Below are 21,768 nucleotides of genomic sequence, written 5' to 3' on the forward strand. Positions count from 1 at the left end.
AAGTTGGCAACATCATAAATCCTCAAAGACAGAAGAAAGTTCTAATTCTCAGAGATAATCCAGAAAATACCACATTCATAGTACAGTACTCTGCCCTAAATTCATCTTGTACGTCCTTCAGGTCCCAAGGGTGGCTTTGAGCTGAGAGAAACTGAGATCTGGTACTGTTCTTATTTTTTCCAGTTAGTGGTGCCATGCAATACTAATAACTTACATTACATATTTCATCCTGGGGGAATCCAGATTGATTTACAAACTACATATCCAGTCCAGAACAGCTTCATGGACGGACTTGAGTGATGAGACTTCTATTGCTTGCTCTGGCTTTCTGGTTTACCTCTGAGAAGGCATCAAGGATGGGATATCTCTCACCTAACTTCAACCATCCAAAACACTACTGATCTAACCCACGCTTCCTGTCCAGCCTTGAGAGCAGGGAAAAGCCAGCATCTCCAACGGGCAATTTGCTCCCATTCCCCCGGTATGGGAACAACTAGATGACTTGCATAAATTGTGGTTGATTCAGCATAGGATTAATGAACTCTGCCTCTTACCTCTCCCTCTTTGCTGCCTGTAAAGTGGGAATAAAATCACATATTTTCCTTTTTCACTTTAATTTAGAAAGCAAGCTGTCCCAACAAGGGATTGCTACTTACTACTGGCATGCCTATCCGGCAATCGCAAGCATGGTTTACACCAGCTCACTTTCACCCAGCTCCGCACAGCACTGATAAAAGTGTAGCCATGACAACACATGGGTTAGCGTAGGCTGCAAAACCCCCATGGGAGGCTGAGTAAATACTCCGGCAATTTAGCTCACTCCTCGCTTTCACCGTTGTACGGCTGTCAGGACTCAGCCGGGCTAATTTAAGCCCAGCTTCAATCACGTCTTTGCTTGCAGTCTAGACACATCATAGGCATACATACAATGGGCAGCACAATAAGCCCTAAGCTCTGTTGGCATTTCTAAGTGTTACTAAGATGTACATTTTCTTTACGCAGCTTTGGCTGCTGTGTAGAAAACAGGGTTAACTCTTTGACCGAGTGAGCACTCATTGGAGTGAAGGTGCCACTGTGTCCAATTGAAACAACTAGAATTTAAATTTTAAGATAACAGGCCAGCAATAAAACCTCTGAGGAAAGCACATTTCTTAAGAGAATTGGCACAATCTAAGGGAAATGTTCAAGGGATAGTGTACCTTGCACTTCCAGGTCTTCTCACACCAAGCCCTGGCCACTTGTTAAGGCTGTCTCTAGAGATGTGCTTCAAAAAGTATCACAGTTCTGCTCAGAAAAAGGTGTTCAAAGCCACCAATGACCATCTCTGGAAGAAAGATGGATAAAATATTTACCCATCTGGAAAATCTTGTGAACAATGAGACAAATTGAAGAACACAACAAAGAGATTACTCACTCTCACTTGAAAGAGCTACCACTGAAAATAAGTTTTCGCAGTGGGTCCAGTTTGGAAATAATCGTCATATGGAAAGGGAAGGATGGAAATAACACATACTGAGGTTTTTATCTAATTACTGTACATGCAATGCTACAATTTTAAGATAGATATTTCCCCAAATAAACTGCAGGCTTCTTCCAAGGGCTATGGTTTTCATCAGTATCTACTTTTTTTTCCCCCCAGAATTTGTTCCTAGTTTAGCTCTGGTGCAGGGAAAAAAAACCCCAACCCTTATGAATGAGCCACATTCACTTCTGGCTCCTTCAGAAAGACTTTTCTAATTTTAACCACCTTATTCTTTCTGTGTCCACTTAAGAATCATGATTACAATGGACATATCTAAACATGCTATGGCAAAAGACAAGCAAACACACATTCAGGTAAATTCAATTGAAAACTTACACTGGATAACTACATATACATGTTGTCAAAAGTCATTTCTGCCCTATGCAATGGTTTTGAAACCCAGTAGACACTGATGAGCTGAAACGGGCAAATCTGCATTTGATTTGGCTGGCAGTTTGTGCATCAAAATGTGTCAAGAAGCATTTGCTCCTGCTTAGAGAGTATGGGAAACATTTCCAAGTTAGCAGGACACCCTGGACACAGTGACAGATGGGCAGAGTACGAGCCTGGCATGGGAGAGGCCATTTTATAACTGGCTGTTGCTCCAAGCCATGTGGCAGACAGTCCAAACCCATTTGTCACAAAAAAATAAAGCTCTCACTGGAATTACCAAACCAAGGTGCAGGGAGAGCCCCCACCTGTGGCTCACTCCAGTATGGACACCTGCCCTGCCAAGGAGCACCACCAAAAACCTCTCCCAAACAAACCTGCACCCAAGCAGGAAGCAAAACTAGGCAAAAGACAACGAAGCCAAATTTTTTTCTCGAACGTGAATTAAATCCACAAGCAGGAAACTTGGACTCAGAATAACATTTTGTAGTCTTGCTTTGCTTTTTATTTTGATTTTCATAGAAAAGTACTGACTTTTCCTCACTACTAAAAATAAGTTCATGCAAGTAATACGGCTCTAAAAAAAATTGGTTATTTTTTTCTCATCAAGAATATCAATTTCTATCTGTAGGTATCAAGTAGCTGTACAACTGTTAGTATGCATTTAAATCCAAGTTTAAGTTAACATCTATTTTGAGCTCTATTAGGCATAGAAATTGGACTTAGAACCGCAATCAGTCACCAGATGTCTTTAAATACCTACTAGAAAAGTGCCTCTTACATCAGAGCAAGAGGCTAAGTTTACCGAGTATATGTTACTTCTAAAAGCAAAAGCATTAGCAGCGATGGTGAGAAACAGATTTCACTGGTGACTGTGTCTAGATGTAGACATGCTAGTGATCATCTCACAGGACATCAGGGTTTTTTACATGTTTTTTACACAGTTTCTACGTTACACACATAGCTCTCATATAGAAGAATATATATGGCAAATACATATAGTCATATAACGTGTATATAGACATGATAACTAGCTCTTACAGCTCTGCCATTTATTTTATATTTGAAGATGATTAAGTATTTCTTGGCTCCAGATCAGCTTGTCACTCAACCTACTCAGTGGCCAAACACACTGAAACGACATAGGGATTTTCTCCTCCTGATGGAAAAGCAGTGGCTCTTTGCTGCTTGAAGCAAACTCTGGCTAGGGGTGATTTCCACCAACTCCGCAGTTTGCATTTAAAGGTTTGCAACAATATTGCTTTTAATTCTCCTAATTTCTTTTTGCTGAGTATCAGACATTGTAGTACAGATTGACAGGGTGGGTTTTGTGGAGTGGTGTTTTGCGTTTATTTCAAACTGTGGCATTTTTCAAAATAAATATGCTTTTGTTCCACTCCCAGTAATAAAAAAAGGACAAAGTTGAGTACAAGAGTTCTCTTTTGCTGGGTTTCCCATTGCCTCCCTTTGGATTAATGGTTGGCCCCATGTCAGCAGGATCCATTTCATCCTCCTGCCCATCATTCCCTCTTCTGACACATGCTGCTGCCCCCCAGACTCCCAATTTCACCAACTTCAGGTTCTCTCACCACCCAGGGCTGCTTGAAGTCTGTGCAGCCTCTGCTTTCCAGCCTCTCCCAGACTCTTGACTCTTCAGCCCACATGGGGGATAGAGCTGAGAGCAAAATCTCTTCCCCAAAGGCAGATACCCCAATCTCTCCTGTGGCCTATAACAGCAGCTAAACCACAGTGACCAACAAGCAAAACACACAAGATGCTGGCAGAATACTCTGCATCTTAGACTAGAACCAATTTCAGTTGCTATTCACCAAACCCCTCCCATCACCCCACTAATGAAGGACCTTTAAACCCTTTAGGCTTCAGGTCTGATCCCAGGAAAGAGTAATCCTTGTCGTTATCAGACATTTATTATCTCACAGGTCTATTAATCACAGCACAAATTGCATGTGCTCAACATTAATTCTGCTAGCAGAAAGGGAAAAATGCAAGAAAGACATATGAAGCCTGTAATACACCTCTTTATACTGACAAATCTCATCAAATATCAAATTAAAATCAATAAGCAAAACTGGAGTTCCTGAAAACCTATGATTAGGGGTTTGTAATGACTGGCCATGGCAATTAGTTGCCCAGCACTTCAGGCTGCTCTGAGATGAGCAGTATGAGAAGCCAGGCATTGCAGGATTCAGAGAGCAGATGGGTTCAGGCTGAAATTAAATAAACACCCCCCCCAAAAAAATAATCTCTCTTTCCAAAACGCTAAGGAAAAGTTATGCAAGGAAAAAAATAAAAACCCCAAGCTACATTCTTTAACTAGATAAAAGAACATTTTTTTCAGCCTTGGAGTATCTATTGTAATTAAATGCTCTAAAAACAGGACAACAGCCCGGTGCCAGCCATGCATACACAAAAGAGACAAAACATGATATAAAAAATAAAAAATATCTGAGAACCATGCATCTCTTACACAGCCTGAAGAATGCCTGCCTCTCGGCACAGTCCTGCAGTGCACTCGGGCGTCCACCTAAATGAATGCAAAACCTATATTCCCTCTGCTAAGAGAAATAAATTAAAAAAATAAGAATTTAAATCCAAAGAAACCCACAGACAACCCAGCCCCGTTCTGACTTACAGCTCTGAAAAATCCTGCAGTCTGGCTGGAAATGTCCATTGAAGAACTGCATTCAAAGCTTTTCCCTAAAGGCAAGCGCATTTAAACATCTCAGGCTCTGCTACTGAACCCGATGCTGCAACAGATGGGGACCAGGGCTGGGTGTGTTCCTCCTTCCCATCACAGCGCTGCGAGAGGACGGCAGGAGCCGTAGGTATCGCAGGAGAAGGCAGGCGATGGTTTTCTCCCTCGCTGCAGGCTGCCTGCCAAAAATGCTTTAGACATTGCAAGATTCGATTACATGACTGCAGCAACCTGCCACATTAACTCTGACGGGGGCCAGCGATGCGCACGGATGGTACAAGCAGGTAATTAAGCATCGTCTTGGATGCATTAGCTAAATGTTGCGGGTACACCAGAGAAGTTGGAGAGTTCAAATAACCACAGATGTTTTTAATGTGATCAGAAGAAAAAAATATCCTGTTTTCAATAGCAGCAGAAGTTTCAGATAACCAAGACTGCGTCTGCATCAGTATCGAATACTTTGGGAAGGCAGCACAGAGCAGGAGATGCATTTCCAACTGCTGGAGTGTCTGCTGCACTGTAACAGCCCTGTTCCCCACTTCACCACAAGTGCACTTTGTAGCTGTACAAAAGTCACATTATTTCTCTGGGCTTAGTTTTCCCACCTGCAGCATGAACAGGGGAAAACTTAACTGACTTTGTAATTTATTATAAAGACCTCACTGGGAAAATACAGTGTCTGAGCACAAAGTATAACATTACCATCAAAAATAAAGATAATAGATTTTGAATGGGTATCACATGAGCAAGTGCCAGCAGAGCAATGCAACCTCTCCTAGTAGGAGCTGAGGGATGGTGGGGATCCAAGTTTTCCTCTTTATCAAGTATTATTTGGCAAATCCCTCATCATAATCATGTTCAGCTTTGATTATTCTACCAGCCAATCTCATAGTATCCTTTACTGGCAATGGAATCACCCCCCCAGACCATGGGGCCATATCCTTAGCCAAGATGCTTTCAAAGGCTGTCACAGATGAGGTCACCTCTGGTAGAATAAAGATAACATGAAGGCAAAAAGCTGAAAGATCACCTCCACAGCTTCGTGTATTTTAACAAAAGCCATTGAACTACTTGTGCAACAAAGTGACACCTCTCTGGAGAAACAGGTGGCTGCATCCTGAGCCATGAAGCACTGCCAATCCTTTCGTGGTCATTTCAAAATAACATTTGTGATGATGTATTGGAACACTCTAACATGGAGGGTTTGCTTTAATTAATGGCTGCCTGTCACTAAACCGTTACAGTAAGGCAGGCCTGGCTTTCGCATCACTATTTACCCTGTTCATTGCAGGACCCTGCGCCCTTTTGCAACTGAGTGGAACCAACACCACCCTTAATTCTGTCTAAATCAAATACTAAATGTCACTGAAGCCAGGCACTATGTTTTGTTCAGCAGCAAAAGAGGTGATGTCCAGCTGATACCCCCCATGTACCAGGCAGAGAGCACATCTTAGGAACTGACTGCTACCCTCCCCTCCCTTGGCCTGCTAAGTGCATCTGATAAAACAAGTCCCTTCAGAACAAAAAAGCTGGAAATGGTACGTACTGTTCACTCACAAATGGCAGCTATTACTTGAACCATTTTAAGGCAAGCTCAGCGGCAGCCCTTTTTAACACAGAAATATTTCGCATTTAGAAGGGTTTTCCCCAGCTAAATATTTTATGCATGCAGAATATACAAATAATTTAGGAAAACAAACACGCTTAGTCTTAATTTCTGTTTCAAGGGTACCAGAGAAACCAGTCAACAAATTGGAGCAAGCAAAACACATCTGTGTCTCACCTACTTGAGCTGTAGCAGAAAGGCAGGTATCTGTGGCTGACAAAGAGAGGGCAAAAGGGAAGACAGGATTCATTTTGGAATAAAAGAGGTTCTCCTATAAGCCAGACTGCAAAGCAAGGCTCAGCTTAGATGCTTCCCTGTATAGCTGACTTAACAGAATTATTCTGATTAGAGATCAGTATAAATAAGAAGGGGTATTGACAGCCAGGAAAATGTCCTATATCCCTAAATCATCCCTTTCAAATGACTCACAGGGCTCAAGTTTGATGTAGCCAATTTCAAGAATCACTCAGACACATTATGGTGTTTTTTTAAAAAATTAATCTTCAAGACTGGTTCTGGTCTCAAAATCTAATTTGGCACAAATTCTACCTCAAAAACATGCCTTTTCCTCCCCCACCTTTGGATAAGAAGTATGAAGCAGAAGAAACAGATTGCACAACTACATCTCAGATAAGAAGAACAGTTAATGGTTTAGATACCATTTCATAAATATTTGCTGAACTAGTTTTGGATTCTGTCCAGTTTCTGACATCCATGAAAAACACTGAATAATTTGCCATTTTCTTTCACCCTTCTGGGGTGAAAAATAGGCAGGGACGTTTTATTGTTACCATTTCTTACCATTATTTAATGACTACTCACATTTATGTTGATGTGCTCTGCCAAAGAAGCCCAAGCTATTCTGAAATCTACAGGCCTGTGGTGTCCAAGTCACAATTATGTAAATATTTATGTATTCTTTATTAATTAATTAAAGTCTCTCTTAGGACTGAAATATTTCCAGATCAAATACCTGTGCTCATATGCGGCTGGCTAGGCAACTAGGGAAGACCTGAGAAAAAGCAAACTGACTTCTGAATAATACCTTGTTTCAAATTGGGATTTCAAGTGCATGTGCTCTACTGGAGATGCTGAGGCTCAAAGCTGAGACACAGCAGCCTCAGTGACAAAAAGCGGCAGTGAATTCATGTACAACATCTTGCACAAAATGGTGCAACATGTGAAAACATCCAAATAAGGCTATTGAATTACGCTTTCAACCATACCTAATTGACAAATTCTAGGAGTATGCATAAACAGAGATCCAAAATTCCAGTTGTTCCTTTATATATTAAGGACAATTTTGAATTCTCTAGAAAATGCTTTATATAATCAACTTTCCATGCCAATGATTTTTCAGACTTTTTAGATATTTAAAAAAATTCTTAAGTCTTTGCATTTCAAGCTCAGCAGTCATTATTCATCTAATAAATGCATGTCTTTAAAAAAGATTTCATTTTGGAGCACTTCTAGATCAGTCACGTATTTGGACTGACCATATGATTTTCACACTTTCCCAAGCAGCAACACTGGAGGGGAAAAATCACCAAAATCCACTTGTGCCTTTGACAATGAATCACACACACACTTACAGCCCAAAGACCAAACTATGAGGAGAGCAGATTCATAAGCATCACATTTTCATGAGCATAAAGCTACAGAATTACTTGCCGAACCGAAACAGAGTCAGAGATGTACCAGATGTATCTTGTTTTTCTATTTGAAGAGTTTGCAAAAATTCAGAGCCAGACCCTCCATCAGCTTCAGATTTGGTGGCACGCAATTCCTGCAAAATTCCCTCAAGCTGTTCCAACACACCAACTCTATTTCATCTTTTTGGTCCAAGTATAAGCCTACAGTATCATAAATTTCAAACTAGCAGCACAGCAACCTTCCACAATTTCCCTGAGGAGAGTGAAAATGCCTGCCTATTGGTTGGTGTTATTTATATTCTGTAATTTTCCACAAAGATCTGGTGGTTTTCTAAGTACTACATAAATGCAATGAGTTCAATAGGGCATGCTTCCATTACAGTTTCCTTGTTCTCACTAGGCAAGCAGCCCCTTGAACTCAATGGAGCTACTGTCTGTGAAGATACCACATAGAAACACGGCAGCATATAGCGATTACCAAAGCATACAGTGAGCCAGAGCTCTGCATGGCAGGGCAGGGCTTTTGTTCTGTGTGTAATTAAGAAAGACTTTTTATATTTTCACTAGGAGCACACTCATCATATTCATGGTTGCCCTATCCCTGCTCCTACCACAGAAACCAAAAGCGACACACAATACAGATATCCACCACAGCAGCCTGCAGCCAAGAAGCCAATGCACTTGGGGAATGCTTGGGTGAAAGAAGCAACTCCTTGATGGGCAGGAAAAGCCACAGCAGCAGTTGGGAGACCAGCAGAGCCCAAGGAAAAGATGAAATAGGGAGAGAAAATTCCTGAACTGCATCATAAACTACACCAGCTCTTAGTAGGACACCCAAGTACTCTCTCAAGAGTTAATGTTTGGCAAAAGGCAGCTGTGGTCTGCAAGGGTTTGAAAAGAGAATACAAGAAAAAAAAGCATTAGGCCCCGAGAATAAGAGGTAGGAATGAACTGTGGAGTCCATTCCCCAAAGGAGGCAAAATTGGAAATCAGGGTTGCGGAGATAGTACAAAATGGAAAGAGAGCAAAGAAAAATATATCTCATGAAAACCAAAATCCACACTTTATTTCTTTATTCATCTCAAAGAGTCACAGTTTTTTCTTTGCAATTTTTTAGCATGATCTACCAAGCAATGAACTGAATAGCTGAGATTCCTGACTCACTGTTGACAAACCAGAAGGAGAGCATTCATGTGGAAAAAACACCAAACCCCAGTAAGTAAGTGCCCATCTCTCCCGAGGGAGGGAGCAGCCTGCAAGCCTCTGCGATGAAGGTGGATCATGCTGCACCAGAGATGCCTCAGCCAGCTTGGGTACTGAAAACAGGATAGCTGCAGGCTCAAACTAACATGTCTAGTTCTTCAGCAGGACTGAAACAGAGTGGGGTTTTTTTTTTCTCTGTATTTACATATCTATCCAAATGCAAAGGATATGAAATTATTAGGTATTCATACAACAACAATCTCAGAGGGTGAACAACAGCATCCTTGTACCCTGTCGCACACTGGCCCTTCCCACCACCTTTCCCACCTTGTCTCTGTATCTAGAGATACACAGATGGAGGGATGCACCCCCATTCCTTTATCACAGGTGAGGAGGAGGAGGAGGCTGGAGGCACTCCTGGAGAGGTGCCAGCACAGAGCTGTGCTGTGTCTGGGATCAGCAGAGGTCTCTAAGTGACAGGAAAGAATTGCGAGGGTTGGGCTAGGAAATGGTGTTCAGCAACTCATGAAGCAAAGGACTGACACTTTGGACTGTAATCCTCTATGATGGGGATGAAGTCCCTCAGATATGTCCTGATCTCCAGGGACAAATAAATCAGAGAACAAAATTAATGGCAGAGGCTTGGTGGTCCCTCATTCAGCCTTGCCCGAGGCATTCAGAGGCGCTATAACACTGGTATCAGCAATACTCTGGGAGGATTTGAATCAGAATTGTGCAAAATTCATGGGTAGCGATTGGTGGTTCAGTAGGACCTGAATGAGCTTAGAGAGCCCACCACTTTCCTTCTCTAATAAAGGCACTGAATTTTAGAAGTCCTGAAAGACAGGAGATGGGTCTTACCCTGCTTCTAGCACACCCCTTAAAGGTTTGCCTGAGAAGCACCCTTTGTGAAACAGAAATGGTCCCACAAGACAACAGAAGAAGGATGATACTGCAACATCTAGGAATGGGAGAGAACCACAGGGGAGTAGGAGCTAGCAGGTTAAGATTAAGAGCTCCAAACAGACTTCAGCATGAAATCCTTGTATATCTGTATGTATTCCCAAGATCTAGGGTACGGCTATTGGGATCTGGGAAAACGTGTACTCTGCAATGTGACTTTTCAGCTTCGCTGGTCCCAGAGTGACCAGTGAAGGACCTGCACTTCCATGAGGACATGGCAACAGCAACATGGATGAATGGAGATGCCTCAGCTCCGCTGCCGCCTCTGTGATCCCTTTGCCTTCAGGCTGCTTCATGCTCCCTCCCTCAGCAATGTGCACTCCTGGGGACTGCAGCAGCAATTGGAATGGGAGCCGGTGCCAAAAAAGCTGGGTGAATGGGGTGGAATAATGAGGAAGTAAGGAGGAAAAAAGTGATGGTAATTAGCTCCACATAAAACCAGTCACACCTGAACCATCTATAATATTTTAAGCCTGGCTTAGAGTTTGTGGTTGAGCACACATAATGCTACAGCACATCTGCAGCTCTGAAGAGTTCTAATTATTTACCCAAAAGCAAACATCCTGCTACAACAACAGCACAGCACAGCCATCCTGGAATTAAGATGCTCTTGCACGCTGCACAGCACGTTTTATTTTCTTTGAACCTTATGACTATTTGTCACCCATCTTAGAACTCAGTCATGCTGGACACTGAGTTATTTCATCTAAGTTGTCCCCGTGACTCCAGGGTACAGTTAAATTACCCACGTACTCACACTTTTGCACAGCCTGGCTAGGGACGGTATGTTCTTCATGTCGGGGATTCTGGGTTTTCTAAAGCACTGTGTGCACGTAGCTACTTTGCTGCATGCAGGTTTAAAGTACGCAATAAATAGTAACCATTAACCCTGAATTAAAGCAAAAGCCCACCTAGAATAGGATAAAGTGGCTGCCTACATACAGTAATGAGCAGTTAAAATGTCATCAAAGGTTTGGAAGCTGAAGTACAAAGATGTCTGCTGGTATCAACTGGCTGCTGAAAAAAAAAAAAGGAGGTAGCAGCACCCCACAGCATTTAAAGTAGGTCAGCACTGCAGAAAATAAATACTTCTAAATAAATATATTGGGATGCAGAAACCTGACACAGAGTCACAAATTCACCATAAAGAATGTGGTAAATGTATTTGTCAGCTTAATGAAAATAAAGTAACCAGTTTACCCTCTCATTTTCATTTAGAGACGTGCAGCAGTTGGGGGCTGAACATAATGGGTACAAGCTACATGCGCATTTGTAGACTGGCACGAATGCTTTAGGAAGAGCTACATCCACAGTATTATGCTAGATCCTATTGGCAAGAGCAGTCAGACTCTGAGACTGTAACTACAGATGGTTGCAGGGAGTTTTGGAATACAGACTATTTACCTGAGAGCCAGGCTGTTTCCTCTGCTGCCACCGTACCTGTGGGCTGCCCAGCTCTCACGGAAGGATGCTCCAGCATGGGCTGAGGCTGTGGGCCCATGGGAAAGGGCTGGTGGTCAGACCTCCCCTCCGCTGATGTCAGAGTTCAGGGACCTCTCATCAGAGCCACGTTCCGCCCCCAGAAGGATGCAAGGTGCTTGGAGGCAAAGCTCCCCTGGCTTATTTTGGCATGCGCTAGCCCAGTGGAAGCCCTATGGTAATGAGCTCTGAAATAGATGCCTTTTATGATAAAAGTTCAGTGTTTATTTAACAGGCAGAAGCTTGCAAATAGCAATTCCAGATATAGGATGCACCCAGTGAGAGTGCAGTTATTTTAAGATTAAATATTTAATTTCCACCACAGGAACTTTTTACAAAAAATACTAATAAAAATAAAACAAACAAACAACAAATAAGAGCACACACAGAGTTTAGCTTCTACTTCCTAATTTTGCCATGTCCATAATAATTTAAAATAATCCCACACTGGAAAGAAACATGTGCTCTCAGAGCCTCTGACCATGGGCAACAGCACTTCAAATATATCCCAGAAACAAAATTTGCCTGAAGAAAAGTGAATGCGATTTGATTTTAAAGAACCCAACAAATAAACAACCAATAAAATTTCAAAAATCAAACACAAGTTCAAATGGTCATTGCAGAAGAATTTAGTATTTCTTTAGTATTCTGGTTTTGTTTGGGGTTTTTGTTTGGTTTGTGAGCGTTTTTTTAAGGTAAGAAAGCACTGTACACAAAGCAATCACTACGGCATATATAAAAATGGTGGGTTTTACTTAAAAGGTTCATGAAATAATCTAGAAGAGGAAGTATTTTAAAAGCTGTAACCTTTACACCCTACAAAGAAAAGGTTGCAAACTGTCACTAGATTCATCTTACTCATACCCTGATCCTGGTCAATAGGATTAATAATGTGTGACTATACATAGCTATCTGAAAATATACACATATAGATAGATAGATATAGATACAGATACATATATAAAATCTGGTGTTGCATGTGAGTATTTTTAGGACTTCCCACCTCCCGTGGTCCATACTCCCAATTAGATCTGTACTTTAAGTGATGAAAGACAGCTTTCTGGTTGAGGCTGGCAGGATATCCATGTTCTATTCCCAGCCACTGCTTGAATTGAACTGCTTGAACTCTGGCAAGCCCCGAAGGCTGATGGGTCTCTCTTCTCAATCAAATCTTGGTTAGGTTTGTTTATTTTTTTAACATGCTTTAAGCATTTTCATAAAACTGAAAGAAAACTGTGGGGTTTGGTTGTTTGCTTGGGGTTTTTTTAACTTTGTACATTTGACACAATATTGGCCTAAACCCACAAAAAAAAAAGTAGCAACAGCAGCTACAACCCACAAACGACGCATCACTTGTTTGCTTCCTCACACTGAAGTTCCCTTCCACAGACACCAGGCTTCCAGACATGCCCCCAAAGTCCCAGTCTCAGCTGAGGGCAACACCATAAGCCCCAGAGCTGCCATGTTCAGCAAACTGGCACAACACATCGTTACTATGCTGGCAGGTCTCGATTCAATAAGCACTGCTAAATACCTCTCCCAGTTCAAACCCCATCCTCCTAACTAAGGAAGGGACACTAAGTGTACTGTCAGTGTCTTCTTGAGGAGCTGAGCCTATGTGTGAAGAATAGGAAAACACAACATTAAATCCTTTCAAATTAGCAGGGGCAGAGAGCCAGCAGTATTTCCAATCCACTGGCTTCATAGCCTGGCTGTCTAGTTGAGACTTTTCCCTTCAAAAATCTCTTTCAACATTCATGTTGATTATTTATCTATAATTTGTTATTTACTGCACCAAATTTGGAACATCTCTACCAGTTTACGTGGACTGGCAAATAACCTACTAACATTACGGAGTCGACTGGCATTTCATTTTCTGCTCACAAGGACTTCCGTCTTTCAGGCTTCACCATTTTCAATTTACTATTCAACAGCTACTTCTCATTATCTACAGACATAATCCAGTCAACCTACTTGATTAAAGATTCCTGGCACTTATTTTAATTCTCCCAGGATAGCTTTTGTGATTACAGGGTGTGTCAATATCAAAATCCCACCAAGAACATTTTCATTGACAATTGTTAAGTTGTAGACGTCTGAGATTAATTTCCAGCTTCACCTCACTTCAGTTATATCAAGCAGTACAGCTGAAGAACCAACCCCAAAGAAAACCAGAAGTTAGCGGAGATGTCCCACTTTCGTATTTATCATCACTTCTAACAAAAACAAGCCTTACAATTATGCTGAAAAAATACTGAAGGCTGCAACCAGAATACTAAATTATGTCATATCAGTTTAAAAGATTAACTGATTTGAACCAACATTCCACATGTCATAGAACAGCCAGAGTTGGAAGGGAACTTGAAAGATCATCTGCTCCAACCCTTCATGGGAAGGAGAGCCCCTCTAGTCTACAGGGCAAAAGTGTGCTTTGGTCTGGCAGGTCGCATTTACTTCCACTGATTTATTATCAAGAATCACTTTCCCACACCAGGCTGTGCAGCCACTTTTGCAAAACGCAGGAGTTTAAATTTAGAACAAGAAGGTGTGATGACAACTCTTCTGTATTTGTATTTATCATGAAAAGGAAAAAACATTAGCAGCTGTTCTCACAACTTTTGTGTATACAGGATCTTTTTCCTCACCTCTCTCATTTCTCCCCTGCTGGCTGTTCTTTGCTGCTTCTTTAGACTATACACTATTCAGACGTACTGGCTTTTAACAGAACATTATACAGTAACAAGTATTGTTCAGTGTGATTATGATATAAAGACAATAATATGGCATTAAATAAGGGAGCATCAAAAAACCTGAGGGAGTAATTTGGCCACAACACCAGGAGTAAATATGACAAACAGCATCTTTGGATCTTGATCAAGAAACAGCCAGTTGTAGGGGGCTATGCAAACCACTCCAGGAAGTCTTTCAACCTTGCCCTTGCTCTTGGACACCTCTGCAGTGCTCCTGCCAAAGATAATCTACCCCTATAGTTCATTAACATATTCTGAAAAGAGAATTTTATTTTCTTTAGAATATGTTAATTACTGTATGTATATATTATTAGCAGCATTTTTTCCATGAATGCACAGGTTGTCAGCTATTTTAGAAGGAAAAAGAAGGAGAAATCACAACTTCAAAAATACTCCTGGGCTGCCCCCTCCTAGCTCTTGAAGTGAAAACATTATAAGTGTGGCATAATATATGTCCTGGAACAGAATAAACATCTCCATCCACGTAGGGCTTGAGATATTTGTTTCTCCAGGACCACTGCCTCCCTTTCTGATTGTAAAGCAGCTTTTGAAAACAAATTTTCCAGTCCCTCAGCCTTCCACTCTAACGCTCCTGAAATACACGTGTTGAACGCGTGAGCAGAGGTCCTCGGGGACCTCCTGCTGAAACTCTGACAGAGCACAGGCATGTGTAATAAACTCTCTTCCACCTCAGCTAAAGCTTTTTTTACAGAAGGTTTTTCCCTACAGAATTGATTCCTTGGTGTTAGAGCCTGATTACCTCTCTTAGGACCCTCAGTACACATTTCCACTAAAAATGTAACAGCAGATACTATTTCTGGGAAAGGAATAAGAGAAATATCTCTAACTTGAACTTTGCGACATAATCTTTCATCGCTTTTGGAAGCTAGACTGTGAAGTCACATTTTTGTGTAATACAGTGACAACATCTCAAGCACCAGTAGATACAGAGCTATTTTGGTTTATTTTCTCAGGGAAGGAAAATGGGAAGCAGAGAGGAACTGAGGGAAGAAAATTAAACCCGTATAACTGCCTGGAAAACACCATTTCAAACGCTAGATTTCAAGGTCATGGAAGGAAGTGACCACTGACTGGGACTGTATTTAAATGTAATATGAAGCTTAATACTGTGCTTATTTTTAGGCAATAATAGTAATAATTATTCCCCTTTCTCCTATGCAAACTTGTTGCTAACAGGCATCCTGTCCAAAGGGTGATCCAGGGCAACTTCTAACATTGAGTGCAGTATGGTGCTATATGGTCATCTAGTCTACAGGATTGTCGAGGTCTGTTATTTTTAGCTACCACCACAAAGATATTCGTGCATTTCCAAGGCAGAATTTCCTTCCCCAGGGCCAAGTAAACATCCAACACCTACTCCAGCCAGTGATGATTCAGGTATTGTGTCAGGCTGTAGACTACACCCCAGGTGAAAGCCAGCCCAGCCAGTATCCCCCCACATCTCTTAGTCCTTACTTAATCTGCCTGTGATAATTTTAGCTGTGGTCTTCCAAGTCACAGCTTGGCCACATAAGTGATTCAGAGCCATACAGGAAAAACTGAACACCAGCAACATCCACTAATTTTTACATAGCTAACCTTCTTCCTGAATCCATTTCTCACTTCAATTTTACAAAAATAAATAGGTTTATCTGGCTTAGTGTTACAGTTTGATGTTCAAAGACTGAAAGGACAAATGTTATGCTCCTGCATGGAATGAATATTGGATCACAGAGAAGAAGAGGTGATTCACACACTCAAGGGGTTTGGGACAGGAGGGATTTCCTCTTCTTCCTTCCTTCCTGCCTTGATGTGAAAGTGCCTTGTTTGCTTCTTTTTCATCTTTTTATGTGTGGTCCCTTTCCCAGGGCCACCTGGGAAATTTATCTAACAAATTCTTCCTGACATGAAAGTAAATTTCAAAGTAAAAAGCTGGTAGCACCCTTGATTACTCCAGCTCCTTTCCTGCAGCACATTATGGTGCTGGCTTTTGGTGAATAGGGTGTAATAAACGTTCTGTAGATCCTTGTAGCATGAAAAGTAGCATGAAACTTTTGGGGATGGCCAGCACCAATGCTGACAGATGACCATCTCTTAGAACCAGAGTCATTCACACTGAATAAAAAGCAAGCACAGCACTTCAGGGATGTATCTCCAAGTTTCCATCTCTCACACACACATACAAAAACCCGCAACAATATGCTCACTGCAATGAAAGCCATTGCACACGGATCTTTTTAAGACACTCAATTTGTTGTTCTAAGCAACCACCAGATCAGCTTATTCCTCCAGATGTAACTGCAAGCATTCAGCTGCTTAAACTGAGCCCTCAGGCCAAATTAATTTCTTCTTATTATTGAGGAGATGAGATAACAGGACAATACCAAGCAGGCCATAGTGATCTTACCCCACTACTAAACTTCTTCAGTTTATAAAAAAAATGAGGAGGCAGTTCCTGTGTCAGCTACTCAGAAAGCTGCACAGCAAGTCAGCGGCTCTAATGCCTTACAAAACTAGTTGCAAAGTCGTAATCTTGATATATGGCTTCAGCTACAGCCACATGCTCAAAACACAGACTGCATTTGAATCTACTATTTGGCAATTCCTATTTTAACAACCCATTTTAAGCTGCCTTTAAGCCTTGCCAAACTGTAATGTAAAACGGCAGAAATTTTCCAGACCTGTGTCTGCCCCAAACAGGAACTATCTGGGAGAACTTCAGTCAACATACTTAAGCCACTTCTAAAAAATATTGCAGAAAATACATAACTTCTGTAAAAGAAAATATTTTCTAGTGAATTTTAGAAGGAGGTTTCTAGCCCCTTCTTGATTTGAGTAAAAAAGTTTTGATATGGCAGGGCAGACTGCCTTGGGCAAACACTTCTGTTCTCCTTACAAAAATGCATCTAAATAAAGCTACTTTATACAGGGACACTGAAGAAGCACTGGCAGCAGTGGGACTGAACGACTGACATCCTTAAAAGAAGAAGAGAAGGACTATGGCAGAGAATTTGGCCAGACTAGCTAGTAAGCAGCTACAGTGCCTGAAAATATCACAAAAGGATCAAGGGATTGAGAGGTAGAGGACAGAATCTAACACTTGCTGGGCAAGAGGACTGAAATTGATTTCGGACATCCACAGAATGGAAACTGGGATTAAGAAGCAGCCATGAGTGAAGAGTCGCTGAAGGCACAGGATAGCAGTGAGACAGCTTTGTTGGGAACGGGCAGAAGAGTCCATTCACTATTGCCCACCTCCAAAAAAATTAACAGAACCGATTAGTCCTGAAGTAAAGACACAGGATTGGGTCATCTGACATTATGGACAGGAGCCAAATAAGATTAAGACACCTAAGCTTAGGTGTCCCACCACAAGTGACTACATAAGTGTTTAAACTTACAGGATAGTAAATTGTTACGAGAGGTGGCACTCAGTTGCCTAAACAGAGATCCATATTGCCATCTGAGACAGGAGGAGAAGACACAGGGCTGACATATGCCACAGCGCCTATACAAGACCTGTGTTCTATAGGAGAACACTTCATCAGTTTGTCTGGCATCCTTTTGCACAAAATATGTATGTTATTCTTCTTTGTGATTAATATATCCTTTCCAAAGAGAGGACAGAAGCTGGTAGCCCGATGTCAGTATATGTGCCAACAAGGAAGCTGAAGGCCTTACCATAACTCCAATGGTATATTACAGGCTTATACATGGGCAAATGCACCTGTAGAAAAGAAAGTTGGACAAGCTACTTGTATCCAAACATCTCCTAATTTTTGAGGTGCTGACTTTGTAACCTTACCAATATTCTTTCAACACGTCTTATGTACGCTTATATAAAATCCTTATATATTAATTTGGACTGGGATAGTCAGAAACATGTAATGAAATTCATTCAAATCCTCTTTGATTTGTAGTAGTCAATAAAACAGTACCATGCATACAGCATGTTCTCTACTGATAGGTACCTCTGCCAACTACACCAATTCCAGAGCTGGTTTTCCCAATCATTAAAGACAAAAATGGTCAAATTGTTTCTGAGAGCCAACAGCAAGGCAAGATTGCCACTGAGAGTAAGGCCAGTCTAGACTGATTTCTCTGCCTCCTGTTTCTCTGTGCTTGAGGAATTCAAACTCACCGAAACCTCTTTATGTAACTTGCGAAGACCGAAGAGGAAGTTCGAAGCACCACAAAAAGGACAGCGAAAAGAACAACTGGAAACACATGTTTTGCACTGTGTTAACCACAAACAATTTTTGTTTGAAATTTCAAACATAAGATCAAGCAATTCAGGCCACAAAACTGATGTGGATATTTGGCAATCACAAATCTGTGTTCAAAAGAATAAAGAAAACCTGCTCTTTGTACTGCTGTTACAGCTGTTTACTTTCTGGCTTGAGTTCGCAGTTCCTGAGATCTTATAATACGTTCTGTAACCACAGAGCTGCAAAGGTTTGAGAACTCTACTAGACCTTGGGCCAACAGTTCAACAAACAACTACAAAAGAAAAGTTCAAATCTTCAAAGACAAAGAGGAAGGAAATCAACTGTCAGCTAGCTGTAAGAAAAAAGGTGCAAATGATTTATCGCTCACCAGTTTATTTCAGACAAAAAAAGACACCTAAGAGCCTATGAGAATTGTGAAAATGAACAGAAGCTTAAATTTTCCCTCTTCAAGGGGACGCTGTATCTTTTCAGCAGGGATGGGCCATGTGGACCTTCACAGAGCTACTAAAGGGCAGTCTGTCCCAATCCCTGTCCTGTCAGCTGATCAACATATAGGCAGCACCATCACACTAAGCGGCACGTGTCTGTGTGCTTCTCCACATAATCAGACACAACATGCTCACACAATGAGCACCAATCATGTAACTGTAGGGACTACTTCATTTTATTTAGCTAATCTATTGATACACTGTTATCAGTTCAGCTGGCTAAATTTGGCAATAACACATTTGCCCACATTTCTCATCAGTTCTTTTGCTCTCTCTTATTTCTGTCCTTTCCTTTCATCATTTTGTTCTGCCAACTAACACACATACAAAATACAAAGTCTTTAACTTTCATCCTCATTAGTTATCAGTTCCCCACCTCTTAGACTCACATTCCAGTTTCACATAGAGGACGCAATTTATTCCAAACATATCCTAAAACGCACACATTCCAGCATGGCTACATCTTTTCTCAGTCTCAGCTTTTTTCCAGTGTAGGTCGAACCTAGGAAGTAAGTTTTGTGGTTTACCCTTAAGGGGCTGAAAGTTAGGATTATCCTGCTTAATCTTAGTCTCTCCCATCATCACTTCTGCTAAAACCTTAAGCTCACACATCTACTTCTAGAGGGCTGTGAGGGGAGAACAGGATCAACTGAAGTGTGCTTCTCCCCAGACACACGTCTATCAAAGGAAAAGCTATGAAGATAACTGCAACCTGGCCCAACACACCTGTGGAAGCCCACATAGAGGCATTCCCAAAAAAACACATGTCCCCAGCCCATCTCTTAGACCAACCTACAAAAAAGCTGAAAGGATGATGGAAGTCTGCACATCCAACTGGTCCAACAAAAGCTCAGGGAATCATCAGCTACTGAAGCTGGACTCACCTCCAGTTAGTGCCTTCCAACAGCACAATAAAACCCTACATGGCTCCCACAGAAGCCATGTGTCAGGATTTGTGGGGGGTATCACAGGTCCTCCTGCCTTTGGAGTCTTCTTGGGGACTCCAGGGAGTACTAGAGCAGCTCTAGGACATCTCACAGTGACTCTAGGGTTCCTTCTGTATCCTGATGAAAAACTGACCCAACCAGTTGAATTGGTCCTCACAAAGACATATCCCCATCACCATTTATTCTGATGTAAACCAACAGAGCAAAACCATTCAGAAATGACCACATGTATCATTTGTTCCAATATGCACGTGCCAATAGCTATCACAGAAATGCTCTTAGAATTTCCTTACCTCTTTATGATTGTTTAAGCCAAACACCCCAGTACAATTGTATATGAGAAAAACAAGGCAAAGCCCCAATCTTATCATCCATATCCACAAAACAATCCAAGCTGAGAGAAACACTTCAGGCACCACATAATGCTTTATGGGCATCATTTCTGGCCAGAGGTTAAGCAACTGAGATTTATACTACTGAATAAAGACATTTCTTGCAAGATCTACAAAAGGAAGTGACAATCTAGAATTTATTTTATTTTTCTAAGTAGGAATGTAGCAAGAGCACAGGAAAAGGAAAACATGATTGACAGTCCAGATATCATTCAATATGTTTCATTTAGATCTCAGAGCACTGTAATTAGTGAAAAATACACTTTTTTTTCTTTGCCAAAAAGTTATCACCCACTCAACTCACAGTAATTGTAGTTGCAGTTGGAAGAGTGTAGAGTTAGTTTAGAGAATGCAGTTTAATGTTATCCCAAGTGATAAGGCTCTTCAGCTTTGCTAGTGAAAGAGCCAAAGCAGCCCAAAACAACCCACAGTAGACCTCCCAATGACTGATGACTCTCACGTACTATTTGTTAACAAATACCATATATTCATGCTAATAGTCCAGAACCTGCATTATATTGCCAACAACAGCAATTTCCACAAGTCATGTTTCCCTGCTGGTATCTATTAACATTTTTGACCACAAATACATATGACGTAAAACTAAAGAAATATTTAAATCCATTATAGCAACTAAGAATAACTCCAGGAAAAACACTCTACCTTCCTCAAGTACCTCAACACCTTAAAATGGTAATTTTGATCTCTTTGTTGCGTGTCCTACATGGTTCTAAAGTTTTTGAGCAGTTCCTAAATAATGCCACCCTCAAGCCAAAAAAGTCTAAATTATGGAGGCAAGGTAGCCCAGCAGGCAAACCCCTGAGGTGCTGGGAGCAGAAACAAATTCTGAAGCCAAAATGCTATTCAGAAGTTTGAAAATAAGTTAGGAATTTCCCCCAGAAAAGCTCTGCAGCAAAGAGGCCCAGCTGAACTGCTGGCTGCCAGGGAAACGTGAATCTGGATGGCTCTTCAAGCAACAAGGCATTCACCTGTTGCCAAGGAGCAACAGGTCTGCTTCCATTCCTGAGCTGCCAGCAGGCTGAAGTAGCTTTTGCAGAACACAGGGCAAATTAGCATGAAAAAGAAAAGCAATAAATTAAAAATCTTATGAAGATGATGGCAGAAAGTGGCCACAAATTAGGATTTTGCAGACTGTGACTGATTTGTGGGTTGTTGTTCAACTATTTTGGGTTTATAAGATCATTACTATAAGCATACTCATTAAGCCACTGCTAAAATTTGGTGAAGCTGCTCACCTGGTATTCATTTTTTTTGGAATTACAGAAGATATTGTAGGCCAAAGTTTAACATCAAAGTTCAGAGTAATGCTGATTAGGAGTGCAGTTCACAATACCAGGCAAATAAAACTTGCCAAGGAGTTCTAAAACACTCTCATGATAGCTCTATCAAGGAGAGAAAGACAAATTATTC

General features: G+C 41.3%; 1 protein-coding gene across 5 annotated transcripts in view; it reads right to left on the reverse strand.

Moving 5' to 3' along the window:
- Nucleotides 1–21,768, reverse strand: part of PRKAG2 (protein kinase AMP-activated non-catalytic subunit gamma 2) — a 228,903-nt gene that overhangs the window by 163,424 nt on the left and 43,711 nt on the right. Inside the window, exon 1 of one of the 5 annotated variants that reach the window (XM_030512101.1) lies at nt 4,566–4,679. The exons of 3 other annotated variants lie outside the window; for them this stretch is intronic. In XM_030512101.1, coding sequence (XP_030367961.1) covers nt 4,566–4,646 — 81 coding nt within the window. In that variant the 5' untranslated portion in view covers nt 4,647–4,679. Of the gene's footprint in view, nt 1–1,199; nt 1,219–4,565; nt 4,680–21,768 lie in introns of those variants that run through there. One more of the 5 variants, XM_030512118.1, reaches the window with a different exon arrangement.

Source organism: Strigops habroptila, chromosome 1 (genome assembly GCF_004027225.2).
Source record: "Strigops habroptila isolate Jane chromosome 1, bStrHab1.2.pri, whole genome shotgun sequence".
In the NCBI taxonomy this organism is placed as follows: domain Eukaryota; kingdom Metazoa; phylum Chordata; class Aves; order Psittaciformes; family Psittacidae; genus Strigops; species Strigops habroptila.